This window comes from Ochotona curzoniae, unplaced genomic scaffold (genome assembly GCF_017591425.1).
Source record: "Ochotona curzoniae isolate NIBS_2020 unplaced genomic scaffold, NIBS_Ocur_1.0 contig_1071, whole genome shotgun sequence".
NCBI lineage: Eukaryota > Metazoa > Chordata > Mammalia > Lagomorpha > Ochotonidae > Ochotona > Ochotona curzoniae.
Window position 1 is genome coordinate 25,515,881 of NW_024464939.1, and position 21,347 is coordinate 25,537,227.

The window sequence follows — 21,347 nt, forward strand, 5'->3', positions numbered from 1 at the left end:
CATCGCTAGCGGGTGTGGCCGGCACCTGCCCCTTCTCAGGAGAGGCTGAGAGTCCACTCCTCCTTGACCTAGTTTTACAGTGAGGCGCTGCCCTGCCAAAGTTCGAGTCCCCTGTCTTCTGTACTTCACGCCCTCCGGGTGCCTGGGCCCCCTCTGCACGAGTAACACGTTGTGAACATTACCTCCTAAGTCACAGGAACGATGGCGGGTCAGACGCGGCTGCCTGCACTCCTAGGGACAGGTCCGTGCCTGAGCATCTCTGAAGCCAGAGCTGAGGATGGCACAAAGTTCTCCTGAGACTTCTAGAACCTCTCAGCCTAGCTCGCTGCTTGGTTACCACACGCCGCGGGCAGAACCCAGCGCTTCCTTCTTGAGGGGGACCTGGGCGAGCGCCCCAGTTTTGTGGAGGTGACTGAAGGACCCTGTCCACATAGCGGTTTAAAGACAAAACCCCCGGGCGAGCGGGGCCTCCTCAGGCCGGCCGGGAGCATGGGGCCGGCGCGCCGCGCGCGCTCCCGGAGCCGCTCGCCCCCGCCCCGCGGCCGCCGGGCACGCGCCGCCGGACTGCATTTCCCATAGGCCCGCGCGGCGCCGCGCCGCCCCCGCCTGGGATCGGAGGCCCGGAGCCCCGCAGTGCCTTTGAACCGCGGCGGGAGGCGGCCGGCGCGATGGCGAGCCCGGGTCGGCTGCTCTGCGTGCTGGCTCTGCTCTACTGCTGGGCGGCGGATCTCGGCCTCTCCGTGCCGCTGAACACCCCGGAAACGAAGCCCATCATCGGTGAGAAGGCTGGGGCTGCCTGGCACGCTCGGCGCCTCCCGTTACCGCGCTGCTTAGAAAACCCGCGGTGTAGACGGTTCCTGTGTGAGTGCTTTGCTCGGTTCATCTTGTCCGAGTGAGAGCAGGAGCCAGACACCCTGTGAATCTCACTGAGAGGTAGCGGAAGCCTGGCTGATCCCTCAGCCTGTCAAAACTGGGAGGTGGCGGGTGCACCTGCAGGTTTTCTTATTTTGTGCATAGGTGGGGATTTGTACTATGAGAATTTTTTCTTTTTCTTTCTTTCTTTCTTTCTTTCTTTCTTTCTTTCTTTCTTTCTTTCTTTCTTTCTTTCTTTCTTTCTTTCTTTCTTTCTTTCTTCCTTTCTCTTTCTCTCTCTCTCTCTCTCTCTCTTTCTTTCTCTCTACTTAAGTTTTCCTTTTTTTCTCTCCACACAGTTACTAATTTCCACCAGTTGGCGCCTACAAATTCTGCATTTGCATGATATTAACTTACTGTGTATTTGAAGTGACCATGCGCTATGCATATAAAACATGGAGTGGACTTTAGAGGACAGACAGCAGTGGTTAGGACGAGCCCAGTGATACATCTGTTTGGTGTTGAAGGAGAGCTTGTGATGGTCGCTGTGAACACATTTGGGATCTGGATCGGCTAAGTCCAGAGTTATTTACAGTGATGGTTAAGGGGTTAACTCAAATAGAATTGCATGCACTGAGTTCTGTGTTGTGGGTCCCTAAAAATGAAAACAAGGAACCAAGTTGGTCGGTTGACTTCTCTTTTCTGGAGTTGAGGATAGCTGAGGTGAAATGTAGAAAAAGCATTTGGCGCTGGTTTATGGCCGGCTGGATTAAGTCGCCACCTGCCGGGCAGCAGCTGATGCCATTTTTGATTCAGTTTTCTGCTAATGGCCTTTAGGAAAGTGCTTTGGTCCCCGCCACTCAGCTAGGAGGTCCTGATCCAGCTGCTTCTGCCTCTGGTCTGGCCCAGTGCTGGTCCGTGGGGCCATCTGGGGAGTCAGCCAGCAGATGGAGAATATCCCACCCTACCTCTGTACCTCTAAGATAAAAAATAAATAAATCAATCTTTTTTTTTTTTTTTTTACAAAAAGGGGGAAAGAGTGTATGTTTTGTGTCCCTGATCTATTTAGACAAAATAGTCAACTGAAGCCAGCAAGAATGTGCGGTGGCATATTTGAAGCAGGGGTGGGAGTTTGGTTGCATGATGGGGAACAGGGAGTGTAGTCAGGGCTCCTTTCCCTGGAGAGGGGACTGAGTATATGCATGGGAGAGGCAGGGAAGGAGACAGTGGAACTCGCTCTAAAGGACTCTGTTTCTTCTTGTGCCTTGTATTCATTCGATGTCGCAGTCCATCCCTTGTAGCGCCTCTGCTGCCTGCCCTGTCCCTCTCTTCGCTGGGGATTTCCTTTTTCTTTCCCTAGCTCCATTATCACTTTCCTTAGCAAAGCAATCTAATCAGCTAGAGAGGAAAACTCTTACGTTGGCATTTGCCGTAAGTTAAGTGCGAACCTGATAGATACCAGTCATTGTGAGAAGCTCCCGATACAGAAGCAGTTGAGCAAGAGGTGGCGGCTCTTCCTGTTGTGTAGCCTGCAGAGACCTTGACAGTGTTCCAAAGGGTGACAGGCCGAGTGACACTGGTGCAGAGACTCACTGGACGGACATGTCCTGATGAGTGCTGGATGTCAGCACTGTGTGGGGGCAAGAGTTTCACTGTGAGAGGGGAGGGAGTGGGGCATGAGGAGCTGTCCAGGTTGTTAAAATTTAGGAACCTAAAAAGTAAAGTTGTGACCCCTGCTGATGTGTCTCTGACCTCCCCTCCTGTTGCTTCCTCCCTCTGCTCTCAGACCTGATCAGATGGGTTTGTAGCGCGTAGGCTCGCACCTCACTCCTGGGTCTCTGTGCTTGCTGTTGCCTTGCCCTGAATGTGTCTTCCCTCAGGTAGCTGGGTGGGGCTTCCTGCCTCCCCTCTCTGCCATCCCGGCGTCAGTGGTGTGTTCTGTCTTTTCCTGGCTGACTAGCCTGGCCGTTCTGTTAACCACACTGTGGATAAGACGCTCCTTCCTCTTCCTCTGCTTTATTTTGTCTTCTTTAGTATTTGTGTTCACTATCCTGTCCCATATTGTACCTTTTCCTCTTGTTTATTGATTGTTCTCTTTCCCCTCTTCTCATACACTGAAATGAAAATCTCACAGGACAGAAAGCTTTATTTTATTCACTCAGGTGCTCCCAGATTATAATATCATGCAACATAGTCATGAGTGAATGAAGCCCAACACTGTGTGCGTGTGTGGAGAACTGATTGTAATTGAGGTGTTCATGAAGAAAAAAAGTGTGTAGAGACTTTGAGTAGTTAGGATGGAGAAGGTGAGCTGTTGGTTGAATACATCAAGATGGAGTGGGAGTGATATAGATGGGAGATAATGCCACTGGTTTTGTTGTCTAAGAAACAGCATGTCTCTCAGTGCAGCTGGCCTCCTTGCAGATTTAACAATTTGTGCTCTGAACTGAATCCTAGGACCACTGTGGGTGAAGGAGGCTGAGGCTGTTGTAAACCCATTTTGGGAGCCCATTTGGCCACACAGATAAGGCAAAGGAGTAGCTTGCACGGTACTAACATTTACTTCTCTCATTCTGTTCCTAAAGTCTGTGGATGGCCTAGCAAGACGTGTCTCCTGATTAATGCTGTGAATTGAAAGAATAGTGATTTTTCACTGTAGTATATTTTATCTTCTGAGCAGAAAAAAATGAATTTTCATTAAATAATAAAATGGTTTCTTTTTTTAATTTTTAGGAATATTGATGCAAAAATGCCGTAGTAAGGGCATGAAAAGCCTTGGAAAATACTATATTGCTGCATCTTATGTAAAATATTTGGAGTCTGCAGGTGCTAGAGTTGTACCAATAAGGTATAGTATATTTTTTACATTGTTTATAATAGTTTTTAAAATTTGAAATTCAGAGAGAGAGGGAGAGAGAGAAAGAGAGAGAATTCACCATTGTTGGTTCCTCCCCAGATGTTTGCAATGGCTGGAGTTGGACCAGCCAGTGTCTGGCAGTTGGGATCAGTGTTGGTCTCCCAAATAGGTAGCAGGCCCCAAGTATCTGAGCCATCATTTGCTGCCTCCCAGGATATACCACAGGAAGCTGGAATTGGGAGTGGAGCCAGATGGTCCTCTAATAGAGGATGTGTGTGCCCTGAGTGGCATCTTAACTACTATACTACTCACTTGCCCCCAGATGACTTTTATTATTAAAGTCAATTCTTTCCATTCTATCATCTGTCATCTCAGTAACATTGCATCTCAGTTTTGTAACACATCGGGTGCTTGGAGGTTCTTTTTTAATGTCCGTATCTGTAAGGTCAGTAGAGATATGTTACCATTTAGTAAGGATCATGGAATTAATTTCCTTTATTCTTGAAAAAAGGATCCTTCCAGGCACCATGAAAGTAATAGAGTAAAAGAATTAATCAACCTGATTCAGTGTTACTAGTGCAAGGAGACAGAATGAGATTTATTTTGAGAAGCTGAAAAAGAACTGCACACTTCCAAAGGTTCGTAAATGACTAGTGCTGAAGTGTTCATTCAGTGTAACCTGACCGTGTTCTAGTTTTTTAAGATAAAATGACCCAATAAAAATGATTCACCTCACATTTTTATGTGAATGGAGCTGAACTTGTCTTGTGTTTTCACTCAGAATGACCTAGCAACAATATTTCAAAGTATCTGTCACATACTGTCAGTGTACAGGACAGTGGCACCCTCAAGCACTTCATTGTAAGTAATGTCACACATAAAGTGTGTACAACTTGCAAGTAATTGTCGGTAATTCCCCATTGAAAAGATAACACAGGTACCATTCAAATATAATATTCAAAACAACCAAACTGCAATTATTGTAATTTAGAGAATTGTGCTATATAGTTAGTGGTCTCATGTTTAGATCCCAGTTAATTTTATTCTTGTTTGATCTGTTATGTTTCACTTAGTCGGCTACCTTAGGATAGATGTTTGCCTTTAACTTCAGTTCTTTAAATTTTTAGTGGCAGATGCAGTTTTTCAGATGAAGTCTTATTTGGCATGGAGGTGATGGCAGAGTGTTAGAGCTGTGGAAGGAGCTCCTGCAGATTCCTGGAACCATGCTTCGAAGCTTGGATTGCAACTTTGCAAGGCCAGCTCTTCTGTTAGGATGGTAGTGCTGATAATATGGGTGGATGCCAGGAAGGCAAGAGGCAGGAGGACCAGTTCAGGGACTTTTGTGTAGTGCTGATCGTTTGGCTCTGAGCAATGGTGTTGTGATAGGTAATATTTTTTTAATGAGCAAGGAATGATGAATAATAAAATGAAAGGTCATATGGAATGGGAAAGAGATGAGAAAGAAGTTTTGAAACCAGGGAAATTGTGAAACTGGATGACTTGTGAGATATTTGTATTCATGACACACCTTCAGAATGTCACTGTCAGCATTTATTAATATCCTGTGGGTCCCTGTAGTTCTTTTTAAGATAACTTATTTACAATTGAAATTAAGTGCTCCTGTAAGAGCAGTGGAATACAGGGATTAGCTTGGAAAGTTGTGGTTCCCTGTAAAAGTGAGACAGAGCTGTTCACTCTGGAGATGCTGAGTCCTTTTCTGAGTTGTGAGTGGTGAGGCCAGTTTTTGCAGTTCAGAAGGAATGAGAGGGAAGGGGAGAGATGTAGGCCAATCTCTGTAAGTGAATAAGTGTGCTTTTGGTCTCCTCCACCTTCTTCTACTAGTTTGTCTCTCAGGTGCTTTTTGGTCTTAGTTTGTCATAAATCCCCACTGAGGGGGTTACTGGAACCCATGGGGTTCTGATTTTGAGAGGGTCTTTTTTGACTTAAACATGTGTTTAGTTCACATAGCATTTTAAAACCTTTGCAAATCATATGGCTTCATAAAACTGGATTTCTGGCTTCCCCTGGAGTTACCTGGATGTGATTTTCATGGGGTAGGTATCGTCCGCTGGCAATGGTGCCTACTCCTCCCTTTCATTTTGTGAAAGCTTCATGCCATTGGGTATGGTGCCAGGCTTTGACTTTTTTTTAATTTAAGGAGAGAGGGGACTATTTTTTTCTTGTTGTGAAGAGCTTTTGATTTATGAAACATCTGACAATATGCAAATATTATTTATGTTTAAAATATATGGCCTGGCCTATTCTCTGTTGTAGGCTCCTGAAATCTGAGGGTTCACTCCCCATTCTCCAAATAGACCCCTTAATAGTGATAAGTGGATCCCAGAGATTCCATCATGAATAGTGTGGGAAGAATTTATTTAGAATTAATGAAAAGCCAGAAACTGGCTCTAAATCTGATCTGGAGCCTGACAGTAGTGCTTGCCCAACCTGGTGGCAGTGTGGGTGATAGGTTTCTGGGTTCTCTCTTACGGTGCAACCTGGGGAGGTGGAGCTGGTGGAATGCCCTAGTCGTGTGGACTCATATTTCATTTGCCTGTTGCTTCCCATAGCAGGGCCATGTGTCAGTTTATTCTCCCTTTAGGACAATGATAAGCTCTTTGCTAGAATCATCCACTGCTTTTTGACTCTTTTCCAGGGAGGAATTTACTATGAACTTCTGAACTTGTACAGTTTATCTGGGCTTAGAGGAGAGCCAAGATGGTTTTGCTGGTGAAGCATAGCCAAGTTCTGGGTGTCATATGTGTCTACTTAGAAACAGTAGACGTGTTTTATCTCCTAACAGACTTTTCCTGAGAGCTGCAATGGGCTGTGGCTGGCATCTCATCATAGCTCTCTCTTTGGCACAGGTTTAGCGGGTGTATGCCTTGTTACTGACTTGTAGAAACAGGAAACTGCTAAATGTCGGAGGGTTCCTGCAAAGATTGCACAACTTGATGCCATCTTTTCTTGATCTCACATTTTACTGAGATTCTGGAAGAGCAAAAGCCAGAAGAAGCATAACTGTGCCTCAACTCAAGGTTGTCACCAGTTGTTGCTATTGAATCCCATCAGTTTTCTTTGCAGAAAAGGGATAAAATCTTCAGGAATGAGACGATAGGTGGCTCTTCAGGCTTGTTTACTCAAGGTTGTTTTAGGCTGTTAGAGTCTTCAGTGGTGTGTCTGTGAAGTTTGTGACTGTGTTATGAGATCTGAACTGTTCTTTTTTTTTCCAATTCACAGTGGTTCTAGACCGTTGATGGAGCGGGGCCTGCACATTATTTGTACATTGTTTTTATCTGTTAGAGCTGCCTGCCTCTTGTTAAAATAGGAATGATAGCATGGTTATTTTTATAACTTTTACATAAAATGTTGAATACTCTTATTTTATAATTTTTTTTTTGTTTTAAGGCTTGATCTTAAAAAGGAGGAATATGAGCAACTTTTCAAATCAATTAATGGGTAAGTTGACAGCTACTCCCTGATTCATAGATGAGTGTCTATATATGTTGCTGCTTTTGCAAAAAAAATCTCCATAAATATTATACATGTTTTTATGTGACTAACAAAGAGTTGTGTAACTATAGTCTTTGAGTAGTTTTCCATCCTAAATGTGAGGATTTTTATTGGTTATTTTTTTCAAAGGTAGTTTGAATAGAATTTGGAACATTTTCTTTATTTTCAAGTCAACCCTACAGATTTTAATAGTACTTGTTTCTGATAGGGAGTCGACCAAGAACGAGTCTTTGTAAATACTGTTTTTAGAAGAGCTTTCAAAAACTTCTTTATTTATTGCTTTTTTTTTTTTTGAAAGAACTATGTTTGGGAAGTTATTTTCTTTCAGTCCTGCTCAGTAAATACTTACCAGAAAATCTTAGTTCATTTTGGTAAAACAATTACCAGACTCATTGTATGCAAGGCACTTTGGCATGGATAATGCAGGCTAAGTGCTAGAGGGAATATGATGGCTGAGCCTCAGAAGTGGACCGCTTGAAGCACTTTGTCCCACTGTATTTCCAACTGCATTCCTACTGGAATGGAATCTGAAGGAGTCAGAGCTGAGGCAAGAACAGGTATTTTTGATAGTCAGCCCGTTCGGATGTGGCGATGTTTCTACAGCTGGTGAGAGTACTGTTTTCTTGCTTCCCCTGCTGCTCTGTAACAGGCGCCAACTTGCCCTGGAGTGGAGAAATCCAGGGGCTGCATTTGTGGTGTCTGAATGTCAGCACTGAGCAGTACTCAGATGCAGCCTCAAAACACCTTTATTGTGCTTCTGGGACACATGGAGCGGCTGGTCCCTGTGATATTTTGTGGGGATGTGCAGAGATGAAAAGAGAACTTTACTTCAGAGGAAAGATAGTCAAGTTTTATATTATAAAAGGACTTCATGATACCAAATGTATTCAGAGACAGCTTTTAAAATATCGTTTTGGTGGGGAGATTAAAATATCATAACTACTAATGAGTCTTTGTGAAGCACTTTATTTGCAGGGTTTTGTGCATGGGTTTACGGCATATGTTCTACCAAACATGTTTATATGATTTTTTTCCCAGGCTTTGATCCTCCTAACAGCAAAAACTAATTTTTACTCTCCAGGCTAATTTTGAGCCCAGCTCATAGAAGAAGCAGAATATATTACTTGAATGAGCAACAGTCTCAAAAATGATATTTTGCATATCTTGATTCATATTGAAATGTTTTTAACTTTTTAATATATTTATTCTAACTTTGGTAGCCTCTTCTGAATACCTTTAGTTATTTCAACTCCTATACTAAAATTTTAAGGTTAATTTAAAATATTTTTATAGAAATACAATAAATATTCTATATTTCACTTATATGGGAGGAGTAAAATAAAGTAAAATATTGTGACTTTTTTGTAAATTTTTCTATAAATATTATTGTGTTCTTTTTCAAAATTTTCTAATATTATGCTTATTTCTGAATTGATCTCAGGATGATGTTCTTAAGGACATTTAATTCTAAAAGGGAATAGTTTGTTCTTTATAGTTGAAAAATAGTTTGTGAACTAAAGCCCAAACACAACTATGGTCTTGAACTTGACTTGGTAACATTGAACCCCTAATAAACATAGTTATGTACCTGGTGTTTTGTTCCTATGTGATTTCTTTTTAAATTATTTATCTTTATTGGAAAGTCAGATTCACAAAGAGAAGGACAGACATAAAGATCTTCCATCCTCTGGCTTACTCTCCAAGTGGCCTCAGTAGCTAGAGCTAAGCTGATCTGAAGCCCAAACCTAGGAGCTTCTTTCTGGTCTCTCACATTGGTACAGGGTCCCAAGGCTTTGGGTTGTCCTCTACTGCCTTCCCATGCCGCAAGCAGGGAGCAGGAAGGAAAGTGGAGTAGCTGGGACCCAACTTTCGTATGGGCTCCCAGCACATGCAAGGCGAGGACTTTAGCCACTTGGCTACTGCACTGGGCCCTTGTTCCTATTTGATTTCTGGCTTGTGTACTCTGCTGCCCTCCCCCCATCTGTCCACATTCTCTTTATAAGTAGGTTTGTTTATCAAAAAAGTTTTGTAAGAATGTACACAAAATTGTTAACTGCAATCATTTCAGAATGACTAGGTTTGTCAATACTTTTTTTTTTGGCCTTAGATTTCTAATTTTCTATATTATTTTACTGTTTATTTTAGCGAAAACTTGTTGTAAAATGGAAAGCTTATTTATGTTCTGTGGTGGGGGCATGGTTGGAGGACTGCACCTTATTTGATTTTGTTTCAGAGTCCTTTTCCCTGGAGGAAGTGTTAACCTCATGCACTCAGGCTATGCCCATGTGGCTAAGATTTTTTACAACTTGGCCATACAGGTAAAAACTGGCTGTTTCTTATTATTCATTTGGGTTTTTCTGACTTTCCCTGAAAATGATCCCTTTTGAAAGTGTGTGGAAATGCATCCTTTACAATGATCCTGGCCTCTCCTTCCCACACACTGGGAGGCATCTGTTCTTGAGGCAGTTGGTGGCTGCTGTGCCCATGTTCTCTATGCTTTCTCCCAGTCTAGCTCTCCAGGGAACCGCCCAAGCCATGCTCTGTCTGGCCCCTTCCACTGGTGCTCAATATTATGAATAATATCCTCCTATGGCTTAGTAACTCTGCGATGTCCTTTTTTCCTCTCTTGCTTTATTATAGCAAAATATATATTTATTGTTCCTCTGTCATTAATTCTCCTCTCCCCTTAAAAAGCATCCTATGCAATAATTTGTTTGTTTTTTTGAAAGAATTAGAGGGAGAGATGGAGAGAGAGAGTATCTTTTACCCTCTGATGCATTCCCCAAATGGCTACATTAGCCAGGGCTGGGGACAGGTCAGAGTCAGCTGTGTGGAACTCCTTCTGGGTCTTCCATGTAGGTGACAGGGGCGCAAGCACTTGGCCATCTTCTGCTGCTTTCTCAGGCATATAAATAAGGAGCTGAATTTCACAGAAGCGGAGCAGCCAGGACCAGTGCTCATATGGGATGCTGGCATCACATGGTGGTGTCTAATCTCAGTGCCCAATGCTGGCCTCCCTAGTCAGCTTTTCCTCACAGGTACCTTGGACCTCGTGCATGTCTAGGAAACAGCTCTAACTTCTCTTGTGTGTAAGCTCAGATGCCTACTGGTTTTCCCCTCCGTTATTAATAGCAAACTTCTAATTCTCCTGGCCCTAGTGTGTTACTACCACTTTCTGCTGTCTTCCTCAAATGTTTTCCTATGTAACTGTTTGTTTTGATTTTGAAATGTTGAAGGGCTATGCTAGCTAACCCATAACCTCTTACAGTCTTTGGGTGAAGATCTACAGTTGTCCACAGATCACCTTCTCTAGTCTGCATGGGAACCTCAAAGTCATAGGCTACTTACCAGTCCGGGAAAATGGTTCAGAAATCCATGCACAACCCAGTTGCCTGCCCAGTAATAAGAAACCAAATGTAATTTTTGACTTGAGAAATTGAAGTGAACTTAATTTTCTTTTTCTTTTACTCTGCAAAGAGTTTTGATGATGGAGACTATTTTCCTGTGTGGGGCACATGCCTTGGATTTGAAGAGCTTACCTATCTGGTTAGTGGGGAGTGTTTATTAACTCTCACAGATACTGTTTCGATTAAATTGCCACTCAACTTCACTGAAGGTAAGTATACCGGTTTCGGGTTTTGACCCTTTCAGATACATTCACTGAATGGGATTAATCATCAGCAAATCAAAGCAAAACGTGATTATATTATCAATTTTTAAATTATTTACACAGGCTAAACAAGTGAATGATCACCTTAGAGCTGATTTGTGGAATTTAGTAATATCTAGCCATGTGTGATTAAGAACTCTGAAGTTAGACCTCATTTTGAGTCCTCTCTTTCTCATTTTGGCCTTGGAGAATCATTCAGCCTCTTTTAGTGTCCATTTTCTTGCTTACCTAGGGTCTACATCCTAGAGTTTTCTGTGAGAATTAAACAAGGTGATGTTTTCCAGCTAGGGTGCCCAGTAGTTTAAGTTCAAGTCAAGTAGATGTTAGCTATTCAAGTTTTCTTCTTAGTTTTGTACTGTTTCAGTCTCAACTGGGTCTATGGCAATTTGATTCTGACATGACCCGCAATAAGACACCTATTTCAGATTCCAGGCATAAGTCAGTCCCCCAGGCTACCCATACTTCTTACTAGCTGTTGTAAGTGTAGGTATTTTCAGGAACCGCATGTGTTTGATAATTCATGAGAAAATGCTGTATTTGATCACCAACCAGTTGAACAAGAAAAATGCTATATTTGCTCAGCACTCAGAAACTCTGCTGGTCAGTATGCAGCTTTTATTGGGGTTTCATTATGAAAGCCCGGTTGGCTGAATCATTAGCCATATAAGATAACTCATTTTCTAGCCCATCTTCTATCTCTAGACGTTGGGTTGGCTCAGAGATCAGAGCCTCTAATTATGTGATTAGTCTTTCAGGTGATGATCCATTCTGAAATGATCCAAGAGCCCACCTTGGATCATCTCATTAGCATAACAAAGGTAGGAAATCCAAAGTTCCCATCACTAGGGCAAAGACCAGAAGGATTCTTTGTTTTACCACGGGGTGTAGGAAGATTCTTAGTGGCTGGTGAATTTTACCAACCATCCTGTTCTAAGGATTTTGGGAGGAAAGTAGTCATACATAAAATCCATACCGTATACTTGTAATTGTTGGGTGCAGGGCTCCAGGCACATTAGCAGGGATTGAATCAGAAATGGAACAACAATATAGGGTGCCACATAGGCTCCACCCACTATGCCACAATGCTAACCTCTAATATTATTTCCTTAATTTGTTATTTAGAAGAAATTTCTTAGATTAGCTGATATTTTTAATCTACATTGTTAGTTTTTTTTTTTTAACATTTTACATCCCAAACACTTTTGATAATATGTTGAAAGTTTTAAATATTTACTAGGACCACAAACACACACACTGAAAAATCTTACTTGGTTTTTAGACATGTCTAAGGAAGCGGAGCCAGCATTTTATATTTATTCTCTGACTAGCCTGCTAATTCTAATGCCAGAATTTTGCTTATATTAAAATTCTAAAAGAAAAAAAAACTAAGTTCAGAGCATGTTTGAATTTATATTAAGCATATTTTGTGCTTGATTGGAAAAATGATGTGTTTCTCTTGGTATTGGTAATCTTGATTGTGTCCTTGTAATGGTTGCAGATAAGTGTCTCTGGTAGAATTTATTGCTTCCTTTGTTTACATTATTTCTGTTGTGCTTACATTATGTCAGGTGCACTGCAGAGTAGAATGTTTCAGAATTTTCCTGCTGACCTACTGTTGTCATTAGCAATAGAACCTCTGACTGCAAATTTTCACAAGTGGAGTCTCTCCGTGAAGGTATTGCGTTATTTACACCATGAGGTTAACATAAGTAACTGGTCAGGTATAGCTGTGGGTGCATCAGGCTTTTTATCCCTTTGTTGCATTTCTGTCTCAGTGTTAGGCTGCAGGACCTTCAACGTTGACCATTCATTTCGTTCATTTCGTTTCATTTTTGTGTTCTAGAATTTTACAAGCAATGGCAAGTTAAAGAAGTTTTTCAATGTGTTGACTGTCAATACTGATGGCAAGACGGAGTTTATTTCAACACTGGAAGGTAAACACCATTCTGATGTGTACTTGTTTTCATCTGCTGTATACCTATTTTCTTTGCATGCATATTCTAATGTGAATGGAATTGTGCTACTTTGGTGCTTAATGATAAATGAGCATTTTTGAAGACAAGAGGCTTAATTTTTCCTCATTTCAAATCAATTACAGTTTACCTGAGTATTTTCTAGAATAAGAAGATGAAGAATAGAAGTAAAGAGTAAGTGGGAGGGGACAGAGAAATGAGTGAAGAAAGTGACTTTTGCTTCTAGAAGTGCTGCTGAATAACCGCTGTAACAGACTGCCTTACAGAGAACAACGTGCAGGAACACCTGATAGAGGGAGAGACCTTTAAAGTACATGGATGAGGTGGCAAGAAAGTGTGTCTCTTCAGTCCTACACATCCAACTTGAGTAGACTATTTAAACCAGCATTTAGCTACATTAGGAGAACTTGAGATAAAATTTGGAGTCCCCAATGTAGAAAATCCCTGCTAGAACAGGACCTACAAGGCTACATTGTCATGGCCAACTGAGATTATACCTGAAAACCAGATGCAGAGTTGTACAAAGAACTGCCCATCTGGCAGGTGGGTCCTGAGGGAGAGTGGATTAGAGGCTGGGGATTGCATAAACCTGACCATTCATAATGGCAGGCCGATACTTACTGTTGCCTGCATCATACTAACCGGGACATTGGGCAAATGTCAATTCAAGAATTATGTGTAAATTTGTGGGTGGCTATTAGACAGCGATGGCAGAAGGAAATCTGAATTATTTTTCGGGAGGAACAGACATTCCTTCTAGGCTTCATGCAGTTTCCTATATGAGATTTATTCATAGCCAAAAAGCTCACTAGTGCACAAAGAAGCGAAATGCCATCAGTGAGAACTTGCAAAAGCAGCTGATATAGAGGTAGCCCTGCACAAACTTTCAAAACTAGAATAAGGGGATCAAATGCACTATAATCATTGTTGAATATTGAAATAAAAAAAACACTTAAAAAATAAGCATTAAACAACCAGATGTGAAGGATACCAAATCCAGCTAATAGGAATGAAAATATAATTGAAATAAAAACTTAATAGTTAGGTTAATTATAAGATTATGCAGTTCAAGAAAGATTAATGAACTAGAATAGAAGATAGGGCTGAGCTAAAAGAAATACTCAGGATCCAACATAAACAGAAATGTAGAATGTACTGAAGAAAAGCCTGGAAACTGAAGGATAGTGTAAGGAAATGAAAGCCAAAGTGAAAAACCATCCTATACCCATCAACTGCCCAAATGTAAAAGTCTGCTGATAATATGTGCTACTGGGGTGTAGCCCAATGGGTCTATTCATGTGCTTATGATCCAGGTGTGAGCAGTTGCAATCACATTGGGAAACTGGCTCTCATTTCATAGTAAAGTTGAACATTCTCTGATTTTATTACCCAGTAATTCTATTTCTTGATTACAAGTATCTTAATGAAACTCTTTGGTGTATGTGTAAATGTAAATGACATTGTTATTCAGAGTAGCAAAAGAAGGATGGAAAATAACAGCAAAGAATTAATAAAGAAGTAGAATAATGCACAGCTGTTAAAAGCAGTGAGCATACTTGCATGCATCAATCTGAATGAGTCTCTCAGAAAACAGTTTTGAGTTAAGCAAGTAAATCATTAGGAAATATATGTTATATATTTTCATTTCTGTGATGTTTAAGACTTGGCAGAAAGGAAACAATATACTGTTTAGTGGCAAATCCAGAGAAACAATGGGGTGAGAAGCAGTTACTAGGGTATTCTCACTGTGCTACGGGGAAGGAAATGCAGTTTAGAAGGGACAGTTAAAGAGTCTTTGGAAATATTCATCATACTGTACATGGTAAAAATCTTTACATGGTAAAAATCAGATACTCATTTTTCTTCAACTGCATGCAAATGTCATTTTCATTTTTCCAACTGCTATTTTGTAATTTTAGAAATTGAAAAAGTAGATGGAGGAAGAAATGTTGTGGAATGAATAATAATTGGGAGATAAAAGCAGGGGACATAGAATGACCAGTTTGATTGTCATGTGAGTGGATAGCCAGGTCAGTGGCCTTTCAGCCCTGATGCGTTCTTTATGGTCCCTAAGTCCTGGGAGAAGAATCTAACGAGGAAATTGTAGTAGCTGATGATAGCTTGCAGAATAGCCATGGTTGCTTTTTAAACTGCATAAAGGCACTGCAGCTTAAGACTTTAACTTATTCATTCTGGAAGGTCTGCTGTGAACAGTGACACATATTAGGGAGACCCTAATATTGGTACATTTATTATACTCTGGTTTCCATTGACGTGAAAGATTGAATGCCTGTAAACGTAAGCAAGTCCTTCTGTGAACAACCTGAAAAGAGTGGGGCAGGCAGGGAAGATGTAACAGCCGCAAGAAGAAGGGGACCCCATGTGTTCAGTGTGCCCAACGGACTCTGCTCTGGGCTTCTCTGAGTTGGTGAGCCTGATTAACATGACCCAAGAGGCCGGGGAACTGGTGTGGAATAAGCTAGAATGAAGTGGAAGTAGCACATCATTAAAGATAGTCTCCACCACTGCTGTGCTTGTGCAGGGACATAAACCCCTAAGGATTTAGAAACAGCTGCTTAAAAATTGGGTGGAATATTGGTGAGCCCAGTCTGAGATAGGCCTATTATCCTAATGCTATTCTTTTTGTTTTTACTTCAGCTGGTAGTATTTGAATTCACCTATCCTGAGAGCTGCCCTTGACCTCCTGCCCTCATTATCCACATCTAATAAATCTGTGGCAATACTTGCCTCCCAAATCCTTCTTGTCTATGTTTCTTCCTCTGAATCCAGCCTGCCTGGTCTTATTCCAGCATTACATGCTTTCATGGACAAGTGCAGTGGTGCAGTGAGTTAAACTGCCTGTTGGGAGCGTCTGTGTCCCATGTTGCTAAGATGGAGTCCCACCTTCATGGCTTCCTGGTTATATATACATTGGAAGCTACAGATAATGGCACAAATATGTGGATCTCTGCCACCCCTGGGAGGGACCTGGATGAGGTAAATGGCAGCTGACTCTGGCCTGAAACAGGTCTGGATGCTGTATACATTTGGGGAGCAGATGGAAGATAAGTATGTCTTTCTGTTGCTCTGCCTTTCAAATGAAAAAACAACCATGATAAAGGTAGCCATTTTTCAGACGAATTGTAGCAACAGTCTGCTAAGCATCCCTCAAATCTATATTCCAGAAACTGCTGATGAGCCTTCTGAAATTTTGGTCTACTTGTGTTTCTCAAAGAGACTCCTCAGTGACATCTTAAGCCGTGGAGGATAAAGTATGATCTTAGCTGATTTCATTCACTCCGTGCTTTTCCTTGCCTTATCCTCTGGCTATAGAAACAACGTGACCTGCTCCATAAACACAGCCCTCCACATGGCATTGTTTCTCACCTGTATACTTTTCTTTTCATGTTCTTTCCTGTTTTCTGAGAAACTTCCATTTCTCCCTCTAGCTTTTGATCAGTGCTTGGCAATCTTGAAAACCTCAGGGCCGTTGTCATCTACTGGAGACCTTCTCTGCAACTATTGCTCCATACCTTCCGTCTTCTCCTTCCTTTGCTTCATGCTCTTTAGGAGCACGTGTGTTTGCTCATGTTCCATCATTCCCTTGAAACTGAGAGTTCTTCTGTGTTGATAGGGCTTTGGGTAAAGCCTGTAGGTGTCAAATAAATGACTACATAAGTGAAAGAATATTGGGATGGACAGTAAGCAACCAGGCCTCACGTAGTTCTACTGCTGTATTGCCTTACCAGACTTATTTGAATATTTTACCACTTGAACATTTCTTGACACCTTAAAGATAGACATGTAGGAGATGCTCTGTTCTTTGTGTTTCTTTTCCATTCTTGATACTTTTGTTGTACAGTGGTCAGGCACTTGAATTCACTCTAAAGGAGAGTGAATCACACTTGTTTCTGAATGTCAGTATATGCTGTGTGTGTGTGTATGTGTGTGGGGGGGTTATATGTCTGTCTGCAGTGCTGTTACACTCAGACAACTGTACTTTCAGCTAGTTCTTTCTCCAAGCACCTTTCACTGGTTATAATTTCAAAATAAAAAAAAAAAACAATTGTGAGAATTGTTTTAATTAAAGTAAGGAAGTGAAAAAAAAAAAGGTGTGAGTAGGTAAACTTTCCAGAAGGTAAATGTTGTCCGTATTCACATTTTTAAGGATAGAGAGTTTTCAAGAATATGTAATAAGAGTAACAGAATGAATCTTTCCTTGGGTCTGTTTCAACAGCTGTGAATGCATATATGGGCACTCTGTTTCTCAAAAAAATGAGTTAACAGAATTGAATTGTTACCAACAGTCTTTACCATGGATCATTCTGTAGACTGAAAGAGAAGCATGGGTTATGCTGAGACAAATTAACTTACATAAAAGTGTACTGAAAGTGCTATTGTAGTTGATTTTCTATGTGTAAGTCATGATGGAATGAATTCTTGATATGAAGGGCAGAGAAAGAGAACCATGGAAGAAACTCCTGTCCCTATTTCCTGAACTGAAATCTATTTCAAGGCTCTACTATTTCATTTTACTGTGATTATCTGGGAAAGCAAATAAAAATATTATAAGTTGTAAAAGCTCATGAATCAGTGAAATATATTCATTGAAGTTTTCCAATTGACAGTGAACAGGAATTTTTAAATTTTGTGTTTGAGGGACTCCACATAGTTTACTCTGTGTGTCACGTGCTATAGTGATTTATAAAATAATGTTTTAGTATAGCACTTAGGGCAATTATAAACGAGGTCATAGAATGTTTTTAATGCCAGCTTGTGTTCTTCTTACAGGCTATACGTATCCAATATATGGCGTACAGTGGCATCCTGAGAAAGCACCTTATGAGTGGGTGAAAATAAAAGGCGTTTCCCACGTACCTAACGCTGTGAAGGCTGCATTTTATTTAGCGGAGTTCTTTGTTAATGAAGGTATTATGTGGGTACATGATTTTATTAATGTAGTGTGGTTTTGAAAAAAAATCACCCTCCCCTTAATTTTGTAAACTCTTTGATTTGTAAATATTTTCTTCTATAGGTTTCACATTAAGCAATTAAAATATTAAATGATTTGGAAACCCTGAAATTAAAAGTACTCAAGTCAAACCAGAACTCTTAGTTATTCAAGTTAGCAGTAACATTTGCCCTACAGAGGTTGAATTCTTGAGCAATAACATAAACAATATTATTTTTTTCTTTTTCAATACAAGCTATTTAGATTCTCCCTCATTCGGTTTGTTTTTTAGGAATGATGCTTTCATTATAATGTTCTCTGATATCTAATTGATTTATTTCAAGATAGTTATGCAAATTGAATACACAATGGAATTTCAGAAAGTTAGTAGAGACATGCATTTAAAAAATTATTTTGGTGTAAAAAATTGTTGAAATCCGGGGCTGGCGTTGTATTGCTGTGGCCTATGCCATCACTTGGGGATGTGGGCTTGCCATACTGCAGTGCCAGCTGAAATGCTGGCTACTGCTCTTCTGATTGAACTCTTTGTTGCTAGTGTACCCGGGGAGGCATCAGAAGATGACCTAAGAGCTCAGGGCCCTGACAGTCATATGGGAGACTCAGAGAGAGTTCAGGTACTTTACTTCTTTTAGGACCAGCTCAGCCTCTGTGGTCACTAACCAGCCATTGTCTTTCATAAAGTACTGCTGAATGCCCAGCAGGCATAGAGAGCTCGGAATGTTGGTAAATGTGACAGTTCAGAAGATACAAACTCAGATTCTGAGTGCAAACAACTCTGTTTCCTTTAAGTACCTTTTGATACAAGCAGTTTTTCACACAGCTTTCAATCAGCTGTGTGGGGTTTCTCAGACAGGAAACACTGTTTCCAGATTGATTTGAGAATCTGATTGGCAATGGAAGCAGGCCCAGGAAGTGTTTCTGGACTTCATGTGCAGAGAACTTCAAAAACCCCACAGATTGGCCCTGAAATTTGAACCAGTGATGTACTTGAACCAGTGAACCAATGGATGGAATCTTTCTCTTTCTGTCTCTATTCTCCTTGTCATTCAACCTTTCAAATAAAATCCTTGGAGATTTTTAAAAATCCATTCCTAATTTTTTTCTTTTTCATAATACACATTTCCACGAACTTTTTGAAGAATTCTCTAGACCTAACACATAGATTTCAAATGTTTTTGCCCCAAAATAAACTCAAATATACTTACCTTTTAATTCTATTTTCCATGATTTTTTTAAAAAAAGATTTGTTTTTATTTTTCTTTGTAAGGCAGATTTATTCAGATAAGGAGAGGTAGAGAGTAAGATCTTCCATCTGCTGGCTCACTCCCCAAATGGCCACAACAGCCAAAGCTATGCTGATCTTAAGCCAGGAGTAAGAAGTCTTCTCCAGTCACCTATAGCTGAACAGTTGCCCAAGTACCTATGCCATCTATGTTGCTTTCCCATGTCAGAAGCAGGTAACTGGATGGGAAATAGAGCCAGGCTTAGGGGTGGCACCAGTGTGGGATGCCAGTAGCCACAGGTGGCGAATTAGCATGTTGAGTCATGTTGTCAACCCTCTCCTTGAGTTTTTGGATAATGTTTTGTATACCCAAAAATCTGATTTTCAAAAAAATAATTACTTATTTTTATTGGAAAGGGAAGTATACAGAGAGAAAGAGATAAAGAGAGAAAGATTCCATCTGCTGGTTCACTCCTCAAGTGGCCGCAATAGCTAGAGCTAAGCTGATGTGAAGCCAGGAGCCAGGAGCTTCTTTTGGGTCTCCCATGTGGGTGCAGGGTCCCAAGGCTTTGGGCCATCCTCTACTGCTTTTCCAGGCCACAAGCAGGGAGCTGCATGGGAAGTGGAATAGCTGGGACATGAACTGATGCTCTTATGTTATCCCAGTGCATGCAAGGCAAGAATTTAGCCACTAGGCTACCACTACCAGGCTCCCAAAAGTGTGTGATTTTTAAGGCTGCTTGTCTAAAGGCATTGATAAACTGAAGAACTTTTGCCTTTTTGTTGTTGTTGGGGAAACAGATGTTGTTGTGCTCTGTTATGTTGGTGGATACAATTGAGAATTTGTAGATGGTTACTTCTGAGTTGAGCAGCGGAAGGCATGACAGAGATAGAAGATTCTACAAGGGGCATAGCCTTATGTTGGTGAAGCGTGGCTTTTTGAATACCTCATTCACATCGTTTTCGTTCCATCTCTGTGCTTCTGTGTTTGTCGCTTCTCCTGCCCTTGCTGGGACGTCTGGCACATCTTACTGTGCTCACTGTGAACTGGAATGAGGTGCAGTTGGAAGGATGGTTTCATGACAAAAAGTCTAAATTTGTTTTTAAAAATATCCCATGTGTATTATGAATCCGAAGAAACCATATCCTTTGTCAAGCAGGAGCGAATGGTCCCAGCATCATGGCTGGCAGATTAATCACGAGGTGCTCTATTTGGACTCTATCTTCTAGGCGTTTCTTTCTCTGAAAGTGCTGGATGAGCCTGTATTCGGTTCATTTTTAGTATAGGTTAAACACTGAGCTCTCACCCCATCACATTCAACTGTGTCTGTCTTCTCACTTGCCTCTTAGTCTTCCCCTAATTCTTCATTATCTCCATCAGTCTCAGTTTGACCAGTTTCTCTTGAAGCAGTTCAATGAAAATATAGAGACATCACACCTGATTTCATCCTGTGTGGTTCTAGGCTAAAGTTCTCAAGTGTTAGACCCTTGTCCTGTTTATATTTCCAATCCCAGGTTTTGTATCAAGTGTTAACCACATGTAGGCACTTAATACATGTTTGAATTCAGGATTGGAGAGCAGACACACCTTGGGATCATATGGACTCTTAAGGGGTAACTGCTGTGTACCAGGCATTGCTGTATTTCGGGGAAATTTTGTAAAGCATTTATTTTCATTTTGGCATTTTCCCACATAATGTTGATTACAGGAAGAAATATTGTAAGGCAGTTTTTTTTTTCTTGATAATTTTGTCATTCACTCTCTTTAAAATGAACACTTTCTTTTTCTTACAGCTCGGAAAAACCATCATCATTTTGATTCTAAATCTGAAGAAAGGGGCGCGCTGATTTATCAGTATCGTCCAGTTTACACAGGAAGCATTTCTTCATTTCAGCAATGTTACATGTTTGATTAAAGTCTAGGATGTGTTAACAAGTCAACTTTGAGTATCTTCCATGCTTAAACTTTTAAAATGTTCTGCTGCTTTTGCCAATGTTAGAAAACCAGATTCCTTTTCTGCGATGTGACTGCCTCAGATTCTTCATTCAATTTATAGATATTTATATCATATTTGATAAACAAATAATCATAGTGTTTTTCAAGAAAATGTCTTTTATCTGAAGATTTAAAGATAAATGTATTGGAGATACAAAAGCTTTTTCTAATTGATTTTGAAATAAATATCACTCTGCTGACGGTACTGAGATGTTTATGGTTTACTTAGAGTTTGCTTTTATGTCTCAGGAATTTGTGTTTGTGTGGGTTGATAAAGAGGAAATATAAAACC

The 21,347-nt window shown here is 40.8% G+C and overlaps 1 protein-coding gene across 1 annotated transcript; it reads left to right on the forward strand.

Moving 5' to 3' along the window:
• The first annotated feature begins 616 nt into the window (after nt 1–616).
• GGH (gamma-glutamyl hydrolase) lies at nt 617–21,260 on the forward strand. The gene is made up of 9 exons (XM_040994997.1): nt 617–777; nt 3,586–3,700; nt 7,118–7,168; nt 9,456–9,540; nt 10,700–10,838; nt 12,461–12,567; nt 12,736–12,826; nt 17,657–17,794; nt 20,854–21,260. The coding sequence occupies exons 1-9, from the start codon at nt 669–671 to the stop codon at nt 20,973–20,975; spliced, it is 957 nt and encodes a 318-aa protein (XP_040850931.1). The 5' UTR covers nt 617–668; the 3' UTR covers nt 20,976–21,260.
• The last annotated feature ends 87 nt before the right edge of the window (nt 21,261–21,347 follow it).